Source organism: Lissotriton vulgaris, chromosome 5, assembly GCF_964263255.1.
Source record: "Lissotriton vulgaris chromosome 5, aLisVul1.2, whole genome shotgun sequence".
NCBI classification, from domain to species: domain Eukaryota; kingdom Metazoa; phylum Chordata; class Amphibia; order Caudata; family Salamandridae; genus Lissotriton; species Lissotriton vulgaris.
Window position 1 is genome coordinate 711179404 of NC_141693.1, and position 19283 is coordinate 711198686.

A 19283-nucleotide genomic window follows, 5' to 3' on the forward strand; every position below is an offset into this window, starting at 1 on the left:
ACGACTAGAAGAGGATCAAAAATGATTAAAAAGTTTTAGTCAAAAAGTGACTACGGGGTAGAGCTTCTTCGGATCAGCGCTAGCTGGTGCGGAAAAAAGAAGAACTGACGTCAGTGCGCATGGGCGGCGTCAAAGTACTCCGACGATGTCACTCCGGCGCAGACGGCGCCGACGACGGACGCGGAGCCAGAGACGACGCCTAACGACGCGCAGGGGTATTGCTACGCAAAAATTTCCGGATCCAGTCTGACGCCTGGGGATATTCTAAGGTAAGGAATCTAATACTAATCTGTTACTTTCAGATTCCTTTTGTCGTTTTGTTGACCTTCAAGGGAAATGACCAACTAAAGACAGGCACTTCCTTCAGAAAATGAATTGTGCCAAACATGATATAGGAAAAGGTAGCAATCTAGTAATAAATCTTAAATGTCTTTCTGCATTCTATACAGAAAACTGACAAAGCCCTGATGACATTCCGGGAACTGGTTTCCCTGGACTAGAAACGCGTCGGCACACCAGAAGGAGCAAGCAATATCATTAAGAGTTTTTGAATCAGTCAAGGCTGATTTATACGTTATTTTCATCTTTTGGCTTTGCTCCTTTGTTTTGACTTTGTCTTTTTCCTTTGATTGTGATTGATTCGATTTAATGAAATTATAAATCTTTTATGTGTATTTGTAAAATGTTTTGTTTGTGGAATGTATGAAATTTGTAAATATGTGGTTGTAAATAGTCATGTATTGTAATGTAAATATTATGAATGTATTTTTCTTTTTGGTGAAATTTTGAAAAAGGTATAGAAAAATTTGATAAAGTAAATAGGTATGAATAAAAATACCAGGGCAAACTCATACACTGCGCTTGTCCCTTCCATATAAATAATTTTGGTTAAGCATGTCGGGTGTAGGCACTTTTTTGTGATTTACTACCTGTTGTCAGAGCCTACTATTGGGCGTCCCATTTGATTGCCATCAATGACTGGGCCTGTCTGACTGGGGATCACCTTAACTACGCGCTAGAACGAACCTGAATTCGAAAACGTTCTTTCCAATATTAACTTTATGGGAGGAAAGGAACAGGGCAACCTGTGACTCAGGAGGCATTTGAGACGAGGTTCAAAACTAATAGATACATAGGATGGCAACGTAAAATTACTCAGGAGACCCCGTTACAGGTGGGAAAGAGCTTCAGGGACCTGGGAAAACTGCTGTGTTTTAAAGCGTGGGATCTCATTGGTAATTCCAAGTAAGGAGATCTTATTGAAGGTGGTGGCCTTATGCCTTTTCAATACCTCCAGCGCGACTACCAACTCCGTTACACACAGTATTTCAAATACTTGCTGCTCAAGCATGCATGGGGGGGCATTAGGTCTTGATATAGACCACCCTGAATACAGACCCCTGTAAGGCAGGCTCTTAATGGGAGAGTTCTAGAAAAAAGGCAGTTTCCTTTGTCTACAAAACTATTAATAATAATATACATGATACCCTGAAGAAGTTGAGGGATAAATGGGAATCTGAATTGGGGGAGCTAGATGGTTTTGATTGGGAGGCAGCCCTGATGCACCCAAAGGAAGAGGCAATTAAATCCAGACTGAGGCTTATCCAATTCAAGATCCTTCATCAAGTGTATTTTGACCAGGCACGCCTAAGGTAGAATTGAGAACGAGATGTACCCAGAGTGTGTGATGTTTAGAGGTCAGAGGGGTAAATTCCTACATACCCTGTGGATCTGCCTGGCCATACAAACATATTGGCGAATGATAATACATGAGCTGTACAAGGTGGTAGGGGCTATGTTGCGTGTAGAACCAAACCTCCTTGGTATACTCAAGATGTGGACGTCCCATGGGCGAAGCTACTTTTCTGTAACCTAGGACTACTGGATGCGAAAAGGGACGTGGTGAAACGCTGGGGGGCTCCTAAAGTGCAGTCAATGCAAAACGGAGGGTGGGAATAAACCATATACGACAGCAGAAATTGTCACTTACAGAAGTTGAAGGTGCCAATGCAAATTCTATAAGATTTGGGGGGCTTTAATATTATGATTTGTCTATGTCTGACGACGGAAATGCGGCCCCACCTGCTCAAACCCAATGATATATTTGATTCGGATACCTGATACTACCAGATTTCCACTGCATGCCTATGTGTTTCCAGCGCACTAAAGATGATGCATGTACTGATTATTGATACACTTGTACTTTCCGCACTATTTGCTTGCCATGGGCACATGTCCGTGCTTTTTTGCCGACTGTTTTTTTTTTTGTTTTTTGTTTTTAAATCAAATAAAAATATTTTGGAAAAAAAACTATTGAAAGTCTACCTTCAAAATCAGACGAGAGTAGGAAAGTAGGATCTGCTTTCAAGTTAACCCTCACTTTTTGCTTGTTGTCAGTCTGTTTTTGACCTAGTCTGACGGGGATCCAGCTAATCAGGACATATGTACATCCACAATTGGCTACTGGTGTACCCTTGTAAGTCCCTAGTGTATGGTACTAAGGTACCTAGGTCCTAGGTATACCAGGGGTCTCCCATGGGCTGCAGCATGCATTGTGCCACCCATGGAAGTCCACTTAAACTGTGACTACTGCAGCCTGTGTTAGTTGGTGCTTGCACGTCTCCAGACAGATGTATTTTCTCTGATTACATCTGAGGTCACTGAGCTTAAAGCCTATAAATCACCCCTATGGCAGGCTCTTCCGTCCAGAGGGCAGGGTGCTTGGTTAGAAGTGTGAGGCTAACCATGCATAAGCAGGACACCCCTACAAATCCCAGAGCTATGTAAGTGTTGACAGCCATTTTAATACATATAGTGGACAGTAATTAGGAGAGGTCTAACTGTTTGGTGGCTGCACCCAACTCCGCCATGTTTGGTATTAAACATGTTGGAATTATGCTCAAACACAGATTCCAGTGTTGTACCGGGGGCTCCCTAGGGTACCCTTTTTTCTCTCCCTGTAACAAACTTTCAAGATCTGCAAGCAAGCTAGTGTTGCTATATGGGAAATTAGGATCTTCTTTCATGCTTACCCCCACTTTTTGCTGCTGTATTTTACTTTGTCTTTACTAGTCTTACTGGGATCCTGCTAATCAGAGCCCAAGTCACTGTGCTTCCTCCCTAAATTTCACATGGTAAGTACTTTGGTACTTCACAATTGGCTACTAATGTACCCCTACAATTCACTAGTATATGGTATTGAGGTAACCAGAGGATAGGTACACCAGGGGTCATCCGTGGACTGAAGCATGTATTATTCCAACCCTGGAAGACAACTCAATTGTGCTACCACCATGTACGACAGATGTAAATGTACTTACATCTGAGGTCACCGCACTCTATACCTATAAGTCACCCCTAAGGCAGGCCTTTCAATTCTGAAGGCAGGGTGTTTATTATAAGTGTGAGGGTGCCACTGCATGAGCATGCCACCCCTACAATCCACAGAGTCCAATCTCCCGGGTGGTAGTGCATCAGCCTTTACAATATAATCGAGTGGCCATGCATCATTACACGATGACCCTCTCTAAAGAGGCTGTAACAAACCCTATCATTTTTGGTATCATAAATGTTTGAATCATATCCCAACACCGTAAACAGAGTTGGGGTATGATTCCTTGCACTGTAAAGCTCATCTGGGAAGCCCTCAGTACCCCTAATACCAGTCTTCTAGATCCGGATGGCAAACTATGGCTGTTGCCGAACAGAAAAACAATTCTGCCCTCCTGCTGCTGAGCCAAGTTCGAGCATGGGAAGGCAGGACTATTGGTTTCCTGTCAGAGGGAGTTGTGAACATTTCCCAGACAGGACTTAGTGTCTTGGGACAGGTTGGGGGGCGCTTGCCAGCGCCACTAGACTGCTTTAAAGGGCCCATTTGGTGGTGCACTCCTTGAATACTCCAGTTGAAACCAGTTCAGGAAGCCGTTGGCTCCCGCTCTGGCGCAAAACTGGACAATGGACATGGGAGTATCCTCCCCCTCTGTCCAGACCCTCCTGTGCAAGGGACCCATGAGTTGTCCTAACCCCTTTCCTAGGGTATTTAAGGGCTTAACTGTGGGTGGTTTCTTAGATAAGCAGTGGGGCAAGATTCAGATCCGAAACCACTTGAACTTCAATAGTCTGGTTGCACTGGACTTCGCCTAGAACGGAGACTGCATTACGGAAGGCTACTGCTGCTCCTGGTCTCGCTGTTCTGCAAGTCTTCTTTGTAGTTTGTGTCTGTGCTTCATCCAGGATCTTCAGCAAACCTGAGGTCATCGAAGACACACAAAGTAATCTCCCTTGGAGTGAAGGAGTCACTCCTCTGCATCTGGAGGCACCGCAACAAAAGTTGAGAGGTCTGCTGCTCCGGACGTCCCACGAACTTTCAAAGGCCAGCAACACAGGTGGTGGTTCTGCAACTCCCTTGATGACTGATCTGTCCTCTGCAATTTTGAGGCCAGTACCCCTTGTCAGAACAGCTGGGACCGAACCCCTGTGCACTGTGTTAACTTGCCGGTGCCAAGGCTTGTTGGCTCTGCACTCCAGAGGTCTTCAGGCTACAAGAAGCTCCAGCCTCCATCATCTAATCCTGCCAACATCAGCATAATCACCACATCCTCTGCGACTCCTGTGCCCTTGGCCTGTGGGTCCTCTCAAGGGGATTCACCTGCTTCAGTGGGCTCCCCTGCTTGCTCGGGATCTGCTCTGACTCTCTAGCGCGTGGAGTGTTCTTTGGACCTGTCTGGTCCAAACATTGCCCCTTCTGCGCTTCCATGCTTTTGCACCTGTCAAGGCTTGTTGGTGCTCCCACCGGACACCAACACTTTGGTTATCGACTTCAGACATGGGACAGCTACCTCAGTGTCGCCTGGTTCTCACAGCTGCAGCATAAGGTCACAGTCATTCCTCTTGCATCTTCCGTCAAAGTTGGCCATTGCTCTTTAGTGCCTCCAGGGCACCTATTAAGAGTGGCATAAACTCTGTCTACTCTTCTTGCAGGTTATTCTCTTCAAGAATCCACCTTTGGATTCTACTGGACTCTTGCACAGTCTTCCCCAGTGGCATCTTTTCTGAAGTCCTCCATTGTGGTCTACGGTGGTTTCTGACGTCACTTTGCCCCTGTGAACCTGGCTTCCCTGGTGTAGGTATTCTGGTTCCTGGGGTAACCAAGGATGGGGCGACTTTCCAACCTTCTGTCTTCCGTATCGCTTCTTCAGAGTCTGACTACTCATTTGGTAGGCAAAAATACAAAGAAAAAATTGGTTCCCTGTAAAATCCCATTTTGGACTGCAACAGAGATAAAGCATACTGTTTAATGCCATTGACGCTACAAGAATATCCCGCATCTCGCCTGCTTTAATAAAAGCTGCACTTGGCTCCTTTGTGCGGTGGGCAATCCTGTCCCACGTGGAGTGTTTCTTCAAAGCAGTAGAATCTTTGGTGGTTATTATGCTGTGACCACCCCACATACATGGTGTGTGAACCTCGCAAGGAGTATTTCTGGCAGTCATTTCGGAATATTCAGGATGCAAGGTCAAGGCGGCACTGCTCAAGGCTTGTCCGTTAGTCCAAATGTTTCTCTGCCTGTCTAGCACCTTTTGGAATTCCTATGCGGCCAAACACTTTTTGGGAAACACCTAAGGCTATTTGAAAGTCCATCCACCCCATGACTCCCCACCCACATATTGCCACTCCTGTTCATGTGATGAGTGACGCCTTCCCATTCGCAATCAATCATTAACAACGACAACATAGTTTTGGTGAAAATTCACAAATGGACTGTAGGAGAGTAGGGTCTGCAATCCTATGGTCACCCCGGATTTTTGCTTTTTGCTTCACTGGTTTACGACTTTCCCTGGCTGTGGGTCTGCTAATCAGACCCACAGCCTAGCTGTTCTCTCTCTAAATTGACATCCATGTACTTTAGGTGCATTTACTAATTGGTATTGGGTCACTCTTGTAAGTCCTTGTACAGTGTACCATAGGTATCCAGGGCATAAGTGCACCCAAGGCCTACCAAGGGCTGCAGCATGTATTGTGCCACCCCTGGCTGGCCATCTAAACAGACACAACTGGCTGGTAACACAGCTGGGGCAAGGTGGTGTAATCACCCTTTGCTTTAGATATAGTATACCTATATCTAACCCTAAAATGGACACATATACTCATAGAAGTCACTCCTATGGCAGGCCTTAACAATCCTAGAGGCAGAGTGCTTGGAATTATGTGAGATGGTGCTCTAGCATGAGCTGAGCCTGTCTGCAGCTTTCGGAACCAAGTCATTTAGCTGTTTCCATGATAACGCTATACCATATACTCTTAAGTGCATTATAATCCTCGTGGTTATTGCCAACTTTGGCATAGCATTATCAAAACATGTCCAGTAAGGTGTCAAACGAATTGGAATACTACCCCCTCGCCAATTCTGGCGACGGGGGTAGCATTCCACCCTTTCAGAGGGCCACGACATGTATATAACTGTGAACCCCGGTTAAAGTTAACTCAAGCCTTAGCATCACAAAATGGATGCTGCCACCACAGACATAAGTCTGACCTCCTGCTGCTGGGAGTTCTTCCAGCGAGGGAGGCCTGGACAAAGGGTTTCCTGCCTTGGGAGATGCTAGCACCACCCAGTCAGGATTTTGTGTATTAGGTAGGACAGGCTGAAAGGAATGAGACCTGCCTGGGGCACACAAGGTGTCCCTGTGCATACCCCGGTTTAAACCAATTGCTGGGGCACTCCAGCCCCAGCTCTGGCGCGAAACCTGACAAAGGATAGGGGGTGTAACAACCCCCCTTTCTGGTCCCACCCATGGAAGGGACCTAGTCGCATACAGCCCCCTTTAGGAGAATAAAGGTAGGAGCTGGTCCCATTCCAAATTAGATTATCCTGAATTGAATCTACAAAGAAGAAACTCTGGACTTCGACGTTCTGCTCCATAGAAGACTGAAGAAATCTCCCTTGCGGCGAAGGAGTGACCACCCTGCACAAGCAGGCACCAACAAGCGTTCCAGCGGTTCACTTTGTCGTCTTCCCGAGTGGATCCAGACTTCAGAGCCCGACGAGACCAGGACTTCCAGACTTCTCCGACCTCAACTCACATCTGCAGCACAGCTGAGATCCGTGGGTGCGACGAGACACGTAGGACCGGCCATCTTGAAGAAACTGCACTTCGCTTCCAGCACGACTTCAGAGGCATCCTTGACGAAGTACTTTGAGGATTGAGAAGCCCCAGCCTCGAGCAGCTCCTGCACAGAAGATCAGCCCTCCAGCATCCCGGAGATCTGCGTGGGGCCCTTTTGCTTGATTGCTGCTCGACGCGTTGTCTGGTCACTTGCCAGCTGGCTAGTGGCCTCCTAGACGACGATCCTTGAAATCTACACCGCTGGTCTGGTTGCTCCAGACTGGCCCCTGCTTTCCTGCAAAGGAGAAGCACGCCGGACCCTCCTGGTCCGCACCAGACGCCTTTTCCACTCACCGCGTGGGTTGCCTTTGCCAAGGCCTGTTGACACAGAATCCGGAACCAATACCGCCAACAGCGAGAGCCTGCATGGGACAGCTCGTGCCTCCATCCTGGTCGTCGAAGACCCCTCCTGGTCCACGTGGCTGCAGAGTCAAGCGTCCACTCTTCACCTGATCGAGACGACAGCATTTGGTTCCTTCCTGGTTCCACTCCAGTCACTGGCTAGTGACTGTGAACATTGTCCCCTCTGCTTTTAGGTCTCCATCTTCCTTGATCCACCCCTGGATCACTCCAGACATCTTCCTCCTGGTCGCCTGCAGCATCTTTCTTCAAGGCTCCATTGACTTCAACGCAGAAATCCCAGCCCGTGGGTGAGGTAACAAGAGCATTTCGGTGCTCAAGGGGAGATTGACTCTCCTAGTATCTAGATTTCCAGTCGTTTTAGTCCTACCTAGTCGGAACTGTCTAATACTTACCTTTTCGTAATTTGAACTGTCCATTGACTTTGTTACGCATCTCGCGTATGAGTTCACACTCTGCACACGCGTCCCGTGGGCCTCCTATTACTTACCTAAGGTTAGGGTAGTGTAGTCCACGCGATCCTACAGCCTCTGGACAGCTCCATTCTTTCTATCGATTTCCTTATACCACTTGTTTAGTATATGGAAAAGCACTCCCAGTATCTACATACAGCTTTTCTTCTCAGCTTTCTGTCACAGCAATAGCAATTTGTAAACTATATTTATATAGCACTAGCTACCACTGACGAAAAGTCGAAGCACTTGTGACAAGTAGCATGTTACTCTGGAACCCAAGGTTAGACTAGATTAGTAACATGCGTTTCCTTTTCCCCATAGGATTAGCTGTGGTAAATCTTTGCTCTCAAGATTCAATGCATTTACTTAGGGGTGCATAGCGCAGGCAGAACTATTCTACGTTTGTGTCTTCAGTGAGAATCATCCGATTCAGAACTAATAACAATTATGACGTCTGAAGCACCCAAAAGATGACAGACAGGCTGTTTTCATATTGGGGTTGAAATCATACAGTTTGCACAGTATCATATGTTAATGAAAGGTTTCAAACCTTACCTGAGACAATATTTTAGATTGATTACATTTTGTGCTATAGCATACCAATATCGCTGGTAATGTGCTCATCTGCAAATTTAGAAACTTTAGCTTAGAAAACACAGTCTGAATGTCACAGAGGGTAGACATCCTTTTCACATATCCATGAAATCCTTGTGAACATGGACTACATTTCATAAGCCAAACACTGAGACAAGAAATGTGAACTTCATATTTCCCCCATCAAAACTATGGATCACACTAATTTTAATAGAACATAGACAAATACATACAATATCCTAAAAATCTGACTTAAAACTGGGACACTGCCGATTAAATCCTATCCATTTATGAGGCAACTACCCTAAAGACACATGCCAATCTTATAAGTGGCTATTTTAGTTCCATGTCGACCCCACTGTCCTCACTGTCAAATCATACTTTCACTGCAAAAGCCAACGCTCAAAGGCTAAGACAAACAAAGAAAGTGAAACTGGGCAAACGTGATTTTCTATCACTCCGCCTCAGTGGGTTTGAAAGGACTCTTACGACACAAATTCTAGTGAAACTATGTTGTTACAACAATCATAATGCGCCCCTGGCAAAGCCTTCAGAACTCATGCAATTGAATGTACAAGAAATTATGATATCTATTACCGCTCAATGTTTAACTGAAGAACTTCATGTTGTTCTAGCCATAACGGGTTGATATAAATCCTAATGAAACAGGCTTTTAGCTATGCTTCAAGCCGATATACAGACATGCGTTAGTGATAATAAACAAGTTACTTATCTTAGGTAACAATATATCTGTAAGAAACATTAGTTCGTGATGGCTTCCTTACCTTAGAGTTAATCCCTGGCGTCAGACTGGATCAAGAAAGTTTTTGTCAGCAGTACCCTTGCGCTTCAGAAGGTGGTGTTGTGTGCCTCTGCGTCCGTTGGTAGTATCTTGGTCGCCGACATGACGTTGCTGCAGCTACTTAGACGCTGCCCTCGCGCAAAACATCTGTTATGTACATGACTTTCCGCGTCAGGAACGCAAAGCCATGCAAGATACTGACCGCTGGTGCCTTGAAACTAGGGCCCTGGAAGGGATGACCTTAACACTAGAAATCAGTTCGCAGAACAGGGAGGATGGGTGGGGCGGTAAAGAATCTATCACCAGCTTATGTTTCTTACTTATATATCGTTACCGAAAGTAAGTAACTTGGTCGTCTGAAAGAAATACGTAGTGACAGATTCCTTACCTTAGAATAGATACCACAGCAATACCAACCCCGGTGGTGAGTCTGCGAACCAAGATCACACTACGAAGTCCCGGAGAATAGAACGGCCAAAGAAGCTGTCTCGCCGGACTTGGCTGTCCAGGCAATAGTGCTGAGTAAAAGTGTGCAGCGAGGCCTACGTAGCTGCCGGATAGATGTCTTGTATGGGAACACCACGTCCCATTGCTGTAGTGGCAGAGGTCGCCATGGTGGAATGGGCGCGCAGACCCAATTGAGGCTCCTTCTTAGCCAGAGAATAACAGGCTTTATTACACAAGACGACCAATCTTGAGATAGTCCGCTTGTGTACGGCCCGACCTTTCAGGTAAATGAGAGCACACATATTGGGTCCAGACAGTGGAGCCACTCTTCCTCTCTGGAAAGATGCGAAGGCGGAAATAAGGTGGGCAAAGTGATGGTCTGCCTGATGTGAAAGGCAGGGACAACCTTTGACAGAAAGGATGGGCGTGTCCTGAGCACAATCTTGTCCAGATGGAAAGACTGAATTGGAGGCTTACAAGAAAGAGCCCGGAGCTCACTCACTCTCCTAGCAGAGGTGATGGCAACCAGGAAAGCAGTCTTCAAAGTTAATAGACGTAGAGGACAGTTGGGAAGAGGCTCAAAGGGAGTGCACATCAAGTATGTTAGAAGCAGGTTCAGGTCCCACTGTGGCATACAAAAGGAATAGCAGGGAAAAGGTGAGTAATGCCTTTGAGGAATCTATTTACAACAGGGGACTTGAAAAGAGAGGGCTGATCAGGAAGCCTGAGGAAGGCTGAAAGAGCAGAAAGATAGTCCTTGATAGTGCCCAGAGAAGAGCCCTGCTGGGCCAAAGAAAGAAGGAACAAAAGTACTTCTGAAAGAGGAGCAGAAAGAGGATCCACAGCCTTTGCTGAGAACCATGCCACAAATGTGTTCCACCTTCAGGCATATACCAACTTAGTGGAGGAACTCCTGGCTGCTAGAATGACATCACAAACCTCAGGAGGCAAGCCGAAAGAAATCAACTGCGGTCGCTCACTCTCCTCGCAAGGAGGTGGAGACTGGACAGGTTCGGGTGGAGGACCGTCCCCTGCTGCTGCGACAGAAGATCCTCCCGATCGGGATCAGGGGATCGATGGTCATACTGAGTAGCTCGGAATACTAAACTCTTCAAGCCCAGTCCGGGGCCACAAGAATGACTTGGGCCCGATCGCAACTGATCATCTTCAGCACTCTGGGCAGAAGTAGTATAGGAGGAAAGGCGTACAAAAGACCGCAACTCCACTCGCGATGAAAAGCGTTGCCTAGCAAGTGCCGCCTTGGAAATTCCAACGCGAAGAACTCCTGACATCAGATCTAACCAAGGCTCTCCCCACTGTTGAAAGAGACCTTGCGCCACGTCTGATGAAGACACCATTCGTGATCCATCATGATCCTGCGGCTGAGTTCAATCGCCCTGGCGCTAAGTGAACCTGCCAGGTGTTGAATCACCAGGGAAATGCCTTAATGTTCCAGCCATGTCCAGAAGCGCAGAGCCTCCTGACATAGGGTCCACGACCCCACCCCGCCCTGTTTGTTGCAGTGCCACATGGTGGTGGTGTTGTCTGTGAACACCTGCACTACTCTCCCCTTGACAGAGGGAAGGAATGCCTTCAGTGCGAGTCGGATCGCCCGGAGCTCCAGAAAGTTGATATGGAGCCAGGACTCCACCGGAGACCAGAGGCCTCTGATCACCGCCTCTCCCATGTGGTCGCCCCATCCCAGGAGGTACGCATCCGTCACCACTGTGTGCTCCGGTTGGAGAAGGGAGAGGGGATCTGCCATTGACCCAATGCCGGTTTGTGAGCCACCACTGCAATTGTTGTGCAGTGCCCTCCGAAATCTGGACAGTCTCGGACAGGTTCCCATTATGCTGCGCCCACTAGAACTGCAGAGACCACATATGCCATCTGGCATGATTGTCCAGCAGGATGCAGGAGGATATGAGGCCAAGCAGCATCAGGGTCATCCTGACCGAAACCCAGGATAGCTGCCGAAAGATCGGAATCAGAGGATAAATATCTTGGGCTCGCTGCTCGGAAGGATAGACCAGAAAGTGTGCTGTATCCAGAACTGCTCCGTTGAAGAGGAGCTTCTGGGAGGGAATCAGGTGAGACTTTGGCACATTGATGAAGAACCCCAGCAAATGCAGGAGGTCAGCCGTAGTCTGGAGGTGAGAGACCAGTGCCTGGGGTGGGCCCAACTTCGTCAGCCAGTCGCTGAGATATTGGAAGACTGGAACCCCTGATCTGCGCAGATGAGCCGCTACCACCGCCTTCACTTTTGTGAACACCAGAGGGGCGCTGGTAAGACCGAAGGGGAGCACGGTAAACTGAAAGTGCGCGTGGCCTACCGTAAACCGTAGGTAACTCCGGTGGGCCGGCAGGACAGGAATGTAGAAACATGCGTCCTGCAGATTCAACGCTGCCATCCAATCTCCAGGGTCGAGGGCAGTTAAGACCTGAGCCAGAGTTAACATCTTGAACTTCTCCTTCTGGAGAACACGACTGACGTTCCAAAGGTCCAAGACAGGACGCAGGCCTTTGTACTTCTTGGGCACCAGAAAGTAGTGAGAGTAGCAACCACGTCCTACTTCTGGTGCAGGAACGCGCTCGATGGCCCCCTCAGCCAAGAGAGCCACGACTTCCTGTTGAAGAAGTGCCTAGTAATCCCCCGACATGCGGTGGTACTGGGGTGGCATGGCTGGAGGGGTAGTCTCAAAGGGGAGGGAGTAGCCTCTTTGGACTGTGTATAAAACCCACCTGTCCGTAGTAATGATGCGCCAGTGGGGGAGGTGATGGTGAATCCTGCCACCCACTGGCGTTTGATGGGCCTGAAAAACTGGACTAGGAAGGTTTGGAGGCAAAGGTGGCCGGTGTGGAGGTAGACTGACCCGACCGGTGGCCCCCTGACCCACCTCAGCAGCTCCCACGTCCACACTGGGACTGTTTCTGCGCAGGCCTGTGGCTCTGAAGTGAACGTGTCAGGCGCCTCTTCCGAGGCAACGAAAGGAGCGAAAAGCAGAATGTGGAGGACGGCGAATGGGCGAAAGGCCCAAGTACTTGCCCGTAGCCAGCAAGTCGTTAAAATGCTCCAACGCACTATCTGCCTTGCTGCCAAAAAGGCAAATGCCATCTAAGGGCATGTCCATCAGTGTGTTCAGGACATCCCCAGAGAAACCAGTTGTCCTCAGCCAGGTGTTGCGGCGGAGCGCCAATGTCGTGGAAATCGCCCTGCCCAGCGAGTCGGCGGTTTCAAGACCACAACGGATTGTGAACTTGGCTGCATCCCTCCCTTCAGTAATAGCTTGAGAGAGCACTGTCCAAGCCTCCTGTGAACACTGAGGTAGCACCTGCACCACCGTATCCCACAGAGAGGGGGAATAACGGCCCAAGAGGCATGCAGTCTTCATAGACCTCAGCCCTGAACTGGGGGAAGAAATGTTTTCCCTCCTGAACTGTTCCAGTCTTTTGGATTCCCTGCTTAGGGGTGCAGTAGTGAATGAGCTCTGGGACATGGAGGCTTGGAGAACCAAGCTCTCAGGGGTGGGGTGTTGGGAAAGGAAAAGGGGGTCGCCCGGGGCTGGCCAAAGTAATCGGGCCACGTTCCTATCCACAGGAGCCCCTGTGTTGGGCCAGGATCAGGTGCCCAAAAGAATGTCCGAACGCTCATCATTAAAGGGCAGTAGTGGCTACGCAGAGGTAGCCGCTGGCTGAAGCACTTCTGTCAGGAGGTTAGTCTTTAACGGCTACTGTAGGGAACTCGAAGTGGAGGGCCTTGGCCGCCCTACGCAACACCACTGGCTAACTTGCATCCTCCACCATAGCCAATGCCAAGGCCAGGAGAGGTATCAAGACCACTGGCATCCCTCAGCTCCTCTGTCCAGTCTGGGTCATACTCACACTGAGCTGTGAGAGGGTCCTTAGACCCTTCCCAGTCCTCCCCTTCCTCCAAAGGCTGAAGTACAGGCTGAAAATAAGGATGCTGGACATAGGGGTAGAAAGGAACAATCAGCATTGGAATCGGCGTCGAGCAATGCCGTTCCGGCGCGGTGTCCACATCGGGCTGAAACCGGGGACGATGTCGTCCGGTGGCATGAGCGACGTCGGTGGAGGGGTCACGAGGTCAAGCGGCGTCGACCGGGATGCAGGCCTGGATCCTTGGGGGCCCTGCAGTGCCGGAGCAGACAGCGATGTCGGGCGCCAGAGCCACCTACAGTAAAGGGCAAGGACCCCCAGTCGGGCCCATGGGCCCAAAGGCACGCCGGAGGGGTCAGACGGCTCAAAGAGGCAAGCAATTGCTGGCAAAAATTCCTGAAGCTGGGCCGGAGTCGCCGACGGACCTGGGTAGGGCGGGTAGGCTGATGGCGACTGTGTTGAATCTGCCGGAGCCGCGGGGGAGGAACCACCCGCACCCTCAGACTCAACAGACTAGGAGAAGCCAGAGAGCGATGGCGCTACTTTGACTTCTTGCGATGCTTCGTCTTACCTGACCCCGAATGCCAAGACTTTGATCCAGACGAACGATGGTGGTGGCTGTGCGACCGGTCCTTAGACCTCCCACGGGACCGGGACATTAAACGGCGCAGAGCCGACTGCCGGACTTCAAGCAACGTTCAAGACCACTCCTGCATAGTCTTCGGCGCCATGCCCCGGCAGTCAGAGCACGGCTTAGGGTCGTGATCGCGCCCCAGGCAGCAGAGACACACGCAGTGCGGGTCCGTCACCGACATCATGCAATGATACTCCCCACACGACTTGAAGCCGGGCATCCCTACAGCACCAGGTCAACTCAAAAAACAGACAAAAAGCCTACAGAAAAACTGGGTCAAAAAGTGACTGGGGGTACCGCTCTTTCCGGATTTGCACATGCTGGCGTGGAAAAAGAAAGAACTGACGTCAGCGCGTGAGGGCGGGGTCTAAGTAGCTGCTGCGACGTCATCTCGGCGACCACAACGCCAACCACAGACACGGAGCCGCACAACGCCACCTTCCGACGCGCAGGGGTACTGCTGATGAAAAAATTATGGATCCAGTGTGATGCCAAAGGGTAATTCTAAGGTAAGGAATCTATCACCACTAATGTTACTTACAGATATAGTGTTACCGTAGGTAATTAACTTTTACAAATGGAGTTGCCACTATATATTTATTTATTTTGTTGAGCACGACTAATTATCTTGTCATTTGCCTTTACCTTGCCGCTTTGTATCTTAAGATAGCGACTATTCAATCACTGACATATGTGGTTATGCTTTTTAACATATCAAGGCGAACTAGTTGCAGTACCTTAATTAGAGTAGAATGGGGTATACTATAACGCTCCGCAAATACACTATGACACGCTCGTTTTATGAAATTCAATTTGGATATTTTCTGTTCCATTGACATATTGAACACAGTCATAAGAAATTGATTGTTATTTATTGGGATTCCACTGTCAGATACTCTGTTATACTTCCCGGTATCTGATGTTATGTACATACATGCTAATTTGTTATAAGTATGTGATCTAGGACAACTTTTCAACATGGCGCTTGTATCATGGTGATGGTGGCTTGCTAATAATGCGGCTCATGACGCACGTTATATTAAGATGAGCATGCGCAATTTGACCCAGCCCCTATTTAACTTCGGTCGAAAATGGCGCAGTTTTTCGAAACTTCGGATGAGGAAGCACTGTTGCCGTCGCTGTATCTGACCAAGGTGAGCATATTTGACCCAGCCCCTATTTAACTTCGGTCGAAAATGGCGCAGTTTTTCGAAACTTCGGATGAGGAAGCACTGTTGCCGTCGCTGTATCTGACCAAGGTGAGCATACACTGTGCCGCTAACCCTTTATGTTGGGCTATTACCCATGCGTTATAAAAGTGGACTACTATATTTTTACTTATTCAGGGATTTGTGGTTCTTGGGCATGTACGTTATAAACCTATGTGTTCTACCTTCATGCTACTCTATTATGGTTGTTTTTATTTTAGATGGTATTATGTGCAGTAATGTGGCACATTTCCCTACATTTTCGGGCACTTTTCATCTGGTGTAGCCCTGTTGTTTGTTTCCAATGCACGAACACTTACATTAACCATTCACTTTGGGCTTACGTTAACCATTCACATTGGGCTATTGAACATGTGCTATAAATGTGGACTATTTTATTATTACGTATTCTGGGACTTGCGGACCTTGGGCATGTACGTTAAAGACACATGCGTTCTACCCTCATACTGCTCTATTATGGGTGGTTTTATTTTAGATGATATGATGTGCAATTACATGGCACAATTCCCTACACATTCCGGCACTTCACAGTTGGAGTGCACATATGCGTCTCTAGGGATGCTACTTTTGGGATATTGAGATTGTTTGTAGGCCTGTTCTATGTTAAATGGTGGATGCTGCACTTGAATCACTAAAGTGCGGGTATAGGTCACTTTCTACAATAGGATACTGGCCGCTACAATTGCCACAAGAAATGTGGGATGCTGATTGAAATACTCAACCCATAAACACTTTATAATTTATATTGAGGTAAGACAACTTCTAAGATTTTTTGATTGCCAGATTGTACATGCATATTGATTAGATCAGGATACTCTCTCTCTTGCAATTATGTATTGTATATAGATATAGGTCTCTTTGGAACAAAATTGCTTTGAATTAGGTCCTTTGATGCTTGTTTATAACATTGATGTTTGGACGCACGATTGATTTGATGTGAGAAGCGCGTAATGATAATACATGTCCTTCCTCAATTTGGACTTTACAGTTTCCCGGACTGTGGGTTGTTCATCAAAGCAGTAGAATGTGCAAGCACACTATAATTATTATTGAGGTAAGACACTGTCCTGAGAGTTACTCTGGTTTTGTGGCCCTGAGGGGTGCATTTGGGTGCTCACCTATGATATGGTTGCTATTTTTCTTGTTCCATCCAATTGAAAGCTAATATTCTACTATCTTCCTCATTAGATCGTATGATATCTTCTAGCTTATATGGCCTAAGAGAACCTTGTTTGAAGTACAGAGGCGGATCGTGCCTGGATTGAAATAGCCTAGGTGAGAATCCTAGTCTGTCTTGTCTGACTTCTTTCTGTTTGACTTCCTTTGTTTGGGATGGTTATCAAATTGTAGTGCACAGCCATATATCTATATGCACGTCGACAATGGTACAAAAGTCGTTGGTCGCTATTGGTTAATACCGCTTCGCTCGTGGTCAGCTTTCTGGCCAACCTTATATTTTCTTTGTTTCTTCTCTTTTTCGCTTTTTTCTCTCTTTGTTATTTCACCTGTGTGTGCCCTCTCTGAATCACGCTTTCAAATATATACATATGTAAAGTGTACTGAATCTAGATTCATATTGCACTTAACCGATGGGACTGTCCATGTTGGGTGTTTTTATGAGTTGTGTGTCAAGTTCAAATCATTGTGACACCTTTTTGATTGTTTAAATGTATACAGCAGTGTTTTGTATTTGACAATGTTTATGTACAGTGTGAAGTCTATTTCTTTTTAGGTTAGTCTTGTAATCTATGATGTTTTTATACATATGTCATGTGTGGCTTAGTTGTTTGTGCTGTTCAGTCAATGTTATTGATCACGTCTGCATTGTCTTTAGATATATTTATTTATATTGTATATCCCTTTCCATGCTCATGACGGCGTGGAGCCGTCATGCACCTGCTGCTCGCCTACACAGCATTAATTCCCCACCTGTACGGGCGAATTAGTGAGTGGCGGGGTCATGACGGCTCCAAGCCGCCATGAGTAAGGGAGCGCCACCCCCACCCCCGCCCGAGCCACTACGGAATTCGCGCTGTGGCGAAAAAAGTTAAATTCGTGTTTTTGTTTTATGTTCAGTGTGATTTAAGTGTTGTTTTTGTATATATGTTCTTTCAGCCCTGATGAAGTTCCAGCTGTGGAACGAAATGTGTTGGCTGATGTCCAAATTTTAACTTCAACGACAATAAAGATATTTTGGATAAACTTGAAGCTTACGGACTTTCTTCTGGTGCACCTTCCCTTTTGCATAAAATCTAACACTACGTGTTTCTTTCAGATTGTATAGTCTTCATTAACTAAAGGTACAGACCTATAATTTTACAATTCTGAAAGGTTGTTTCTTGGTTTAGGGTTGTCCACTAAAGTGGCAGCTATTCATTTCTTTTTGTTTTTTGCTATCCAAAATAAAATAGTTCACAACTGCCAATTAAATGTCTTACAGAAGAGATTTGTGAGGACATATAGTCCTGTCCCTTCTTCGCCTTCAAGGGGCAATGTCAATGTCTTACACTCCACTCGAGTTATTCTACCACAAATCAACTCCAATCAACCAACCTTAGTTTATTCAACTTTACAAAACATTATTACTAAAGAGTCATTTCATTCTAATGCTTGCCATTGCCATTCAATACTTATGTTAATTTCATTTCTAGATTTTTATTGCACATGCTACCTTAGACAAAGTCATAATATTACGATCATACGCCTCTCAAGAACAAAATAAGTCCGGTTCTTAAAGCCCTCCTCCCCCAGTCTTTAAATATCTAATTAATTCTGTATTTTTTCATTCTGAATGTTTGCTTTTCAAAGGGCCACATAGATAGTATTGTATTAACATGTCAAAGAGATAAAGTTGTATTTTTTAAGTACCTTAGAAAGCAGTTTGGTAAGGTCTTCAAAAAGACTGGAGCAGTAGTAATCACAGTCGTAATTTATATAGAGTTCTGTAACAAAACTAGGTATTCTCCAGAGCTGTACAATGGCCTGGAGAGCCATTTCCTTCATCTCATAAGGCATCTTGGGGTTCTCAACAGTGATAATGTCCATCAGTTTCTTCACATACATCTAAGACAGAAAACAACAGTTCAACCATAAGTAAAAGGTCCGGTAGACAGGGGCAACAATAGTTCAGTGTTTAATGACAACAAACGTAAAATAAAAAGATATTTATTTGAATCTCTAATCCTCCATTATAGGTATTCTCTGGGAATTCATAAAGAGTATTTGTAGAATCCGGCACAAAAATCAAATATTTTAATTTGCAAAATTATTTAAATAATCTACACAAATGTGTTTGGGAGATTACATTTTCAGTACCTTTCATTTTCAAAAAGTAACAAGTTCACATTTAATTATTTATTATTTGATGGACAACATAGTAAAACCGCATCTTAAAATTTAAAAAGAAAAGGAAATGTGTGCTCCTACATTTAGTTGGTCATCAAAGTGAACAATGGCAGAACCACATTAAATATCCTAGAAGATGGCCAATTTTTTTGTGCCTTGAAGAGCCGCTTATGCAGCTAGTTTTAAGACAAGTATCCCAAAAATCTCCAAAGAGATGCCCATTTAGACTAGGTTTCTATTTCACATGGCAGTAGGTGTGAGGTTTCTGAAATGGCATAAAAAAATTTTTGACAGAAGGATTTCCAGCTTAATAGACTAATATTTAAATATTTTAATCTACAAAATATCAAATGT

The 19283-nt window shown here is 46.4% G+C and overlaps 1 protein-coding gene across 6 annotated transcripts in view; it reads right to left on the reverse strand.

The window, feature by feature from the left end:
* GBF1 (golgi brefeldin A resistant guanine nucleotide exchange factor 1) overlaps positions 1 to 19283 on the reverse strand; it is a 2509897-nt gene that overhangs the window by 1558599 nt on the left and 932015 nt on the right. For all 6 annotated transcript variants that reach the window (XM_086922141.1, XM_086922138.1, XM_086922142.1 and 3 more), the window contains exon 14: positions 18453 to 18647. In XM_086922141.1, the coding sequence (XP_086778267.1) occupies positions 18453 to 18647 (195 nt within the window). The remainder of the gene's footprint in view (positions 1 to 18452; positions 18648 to 19283) is intronic.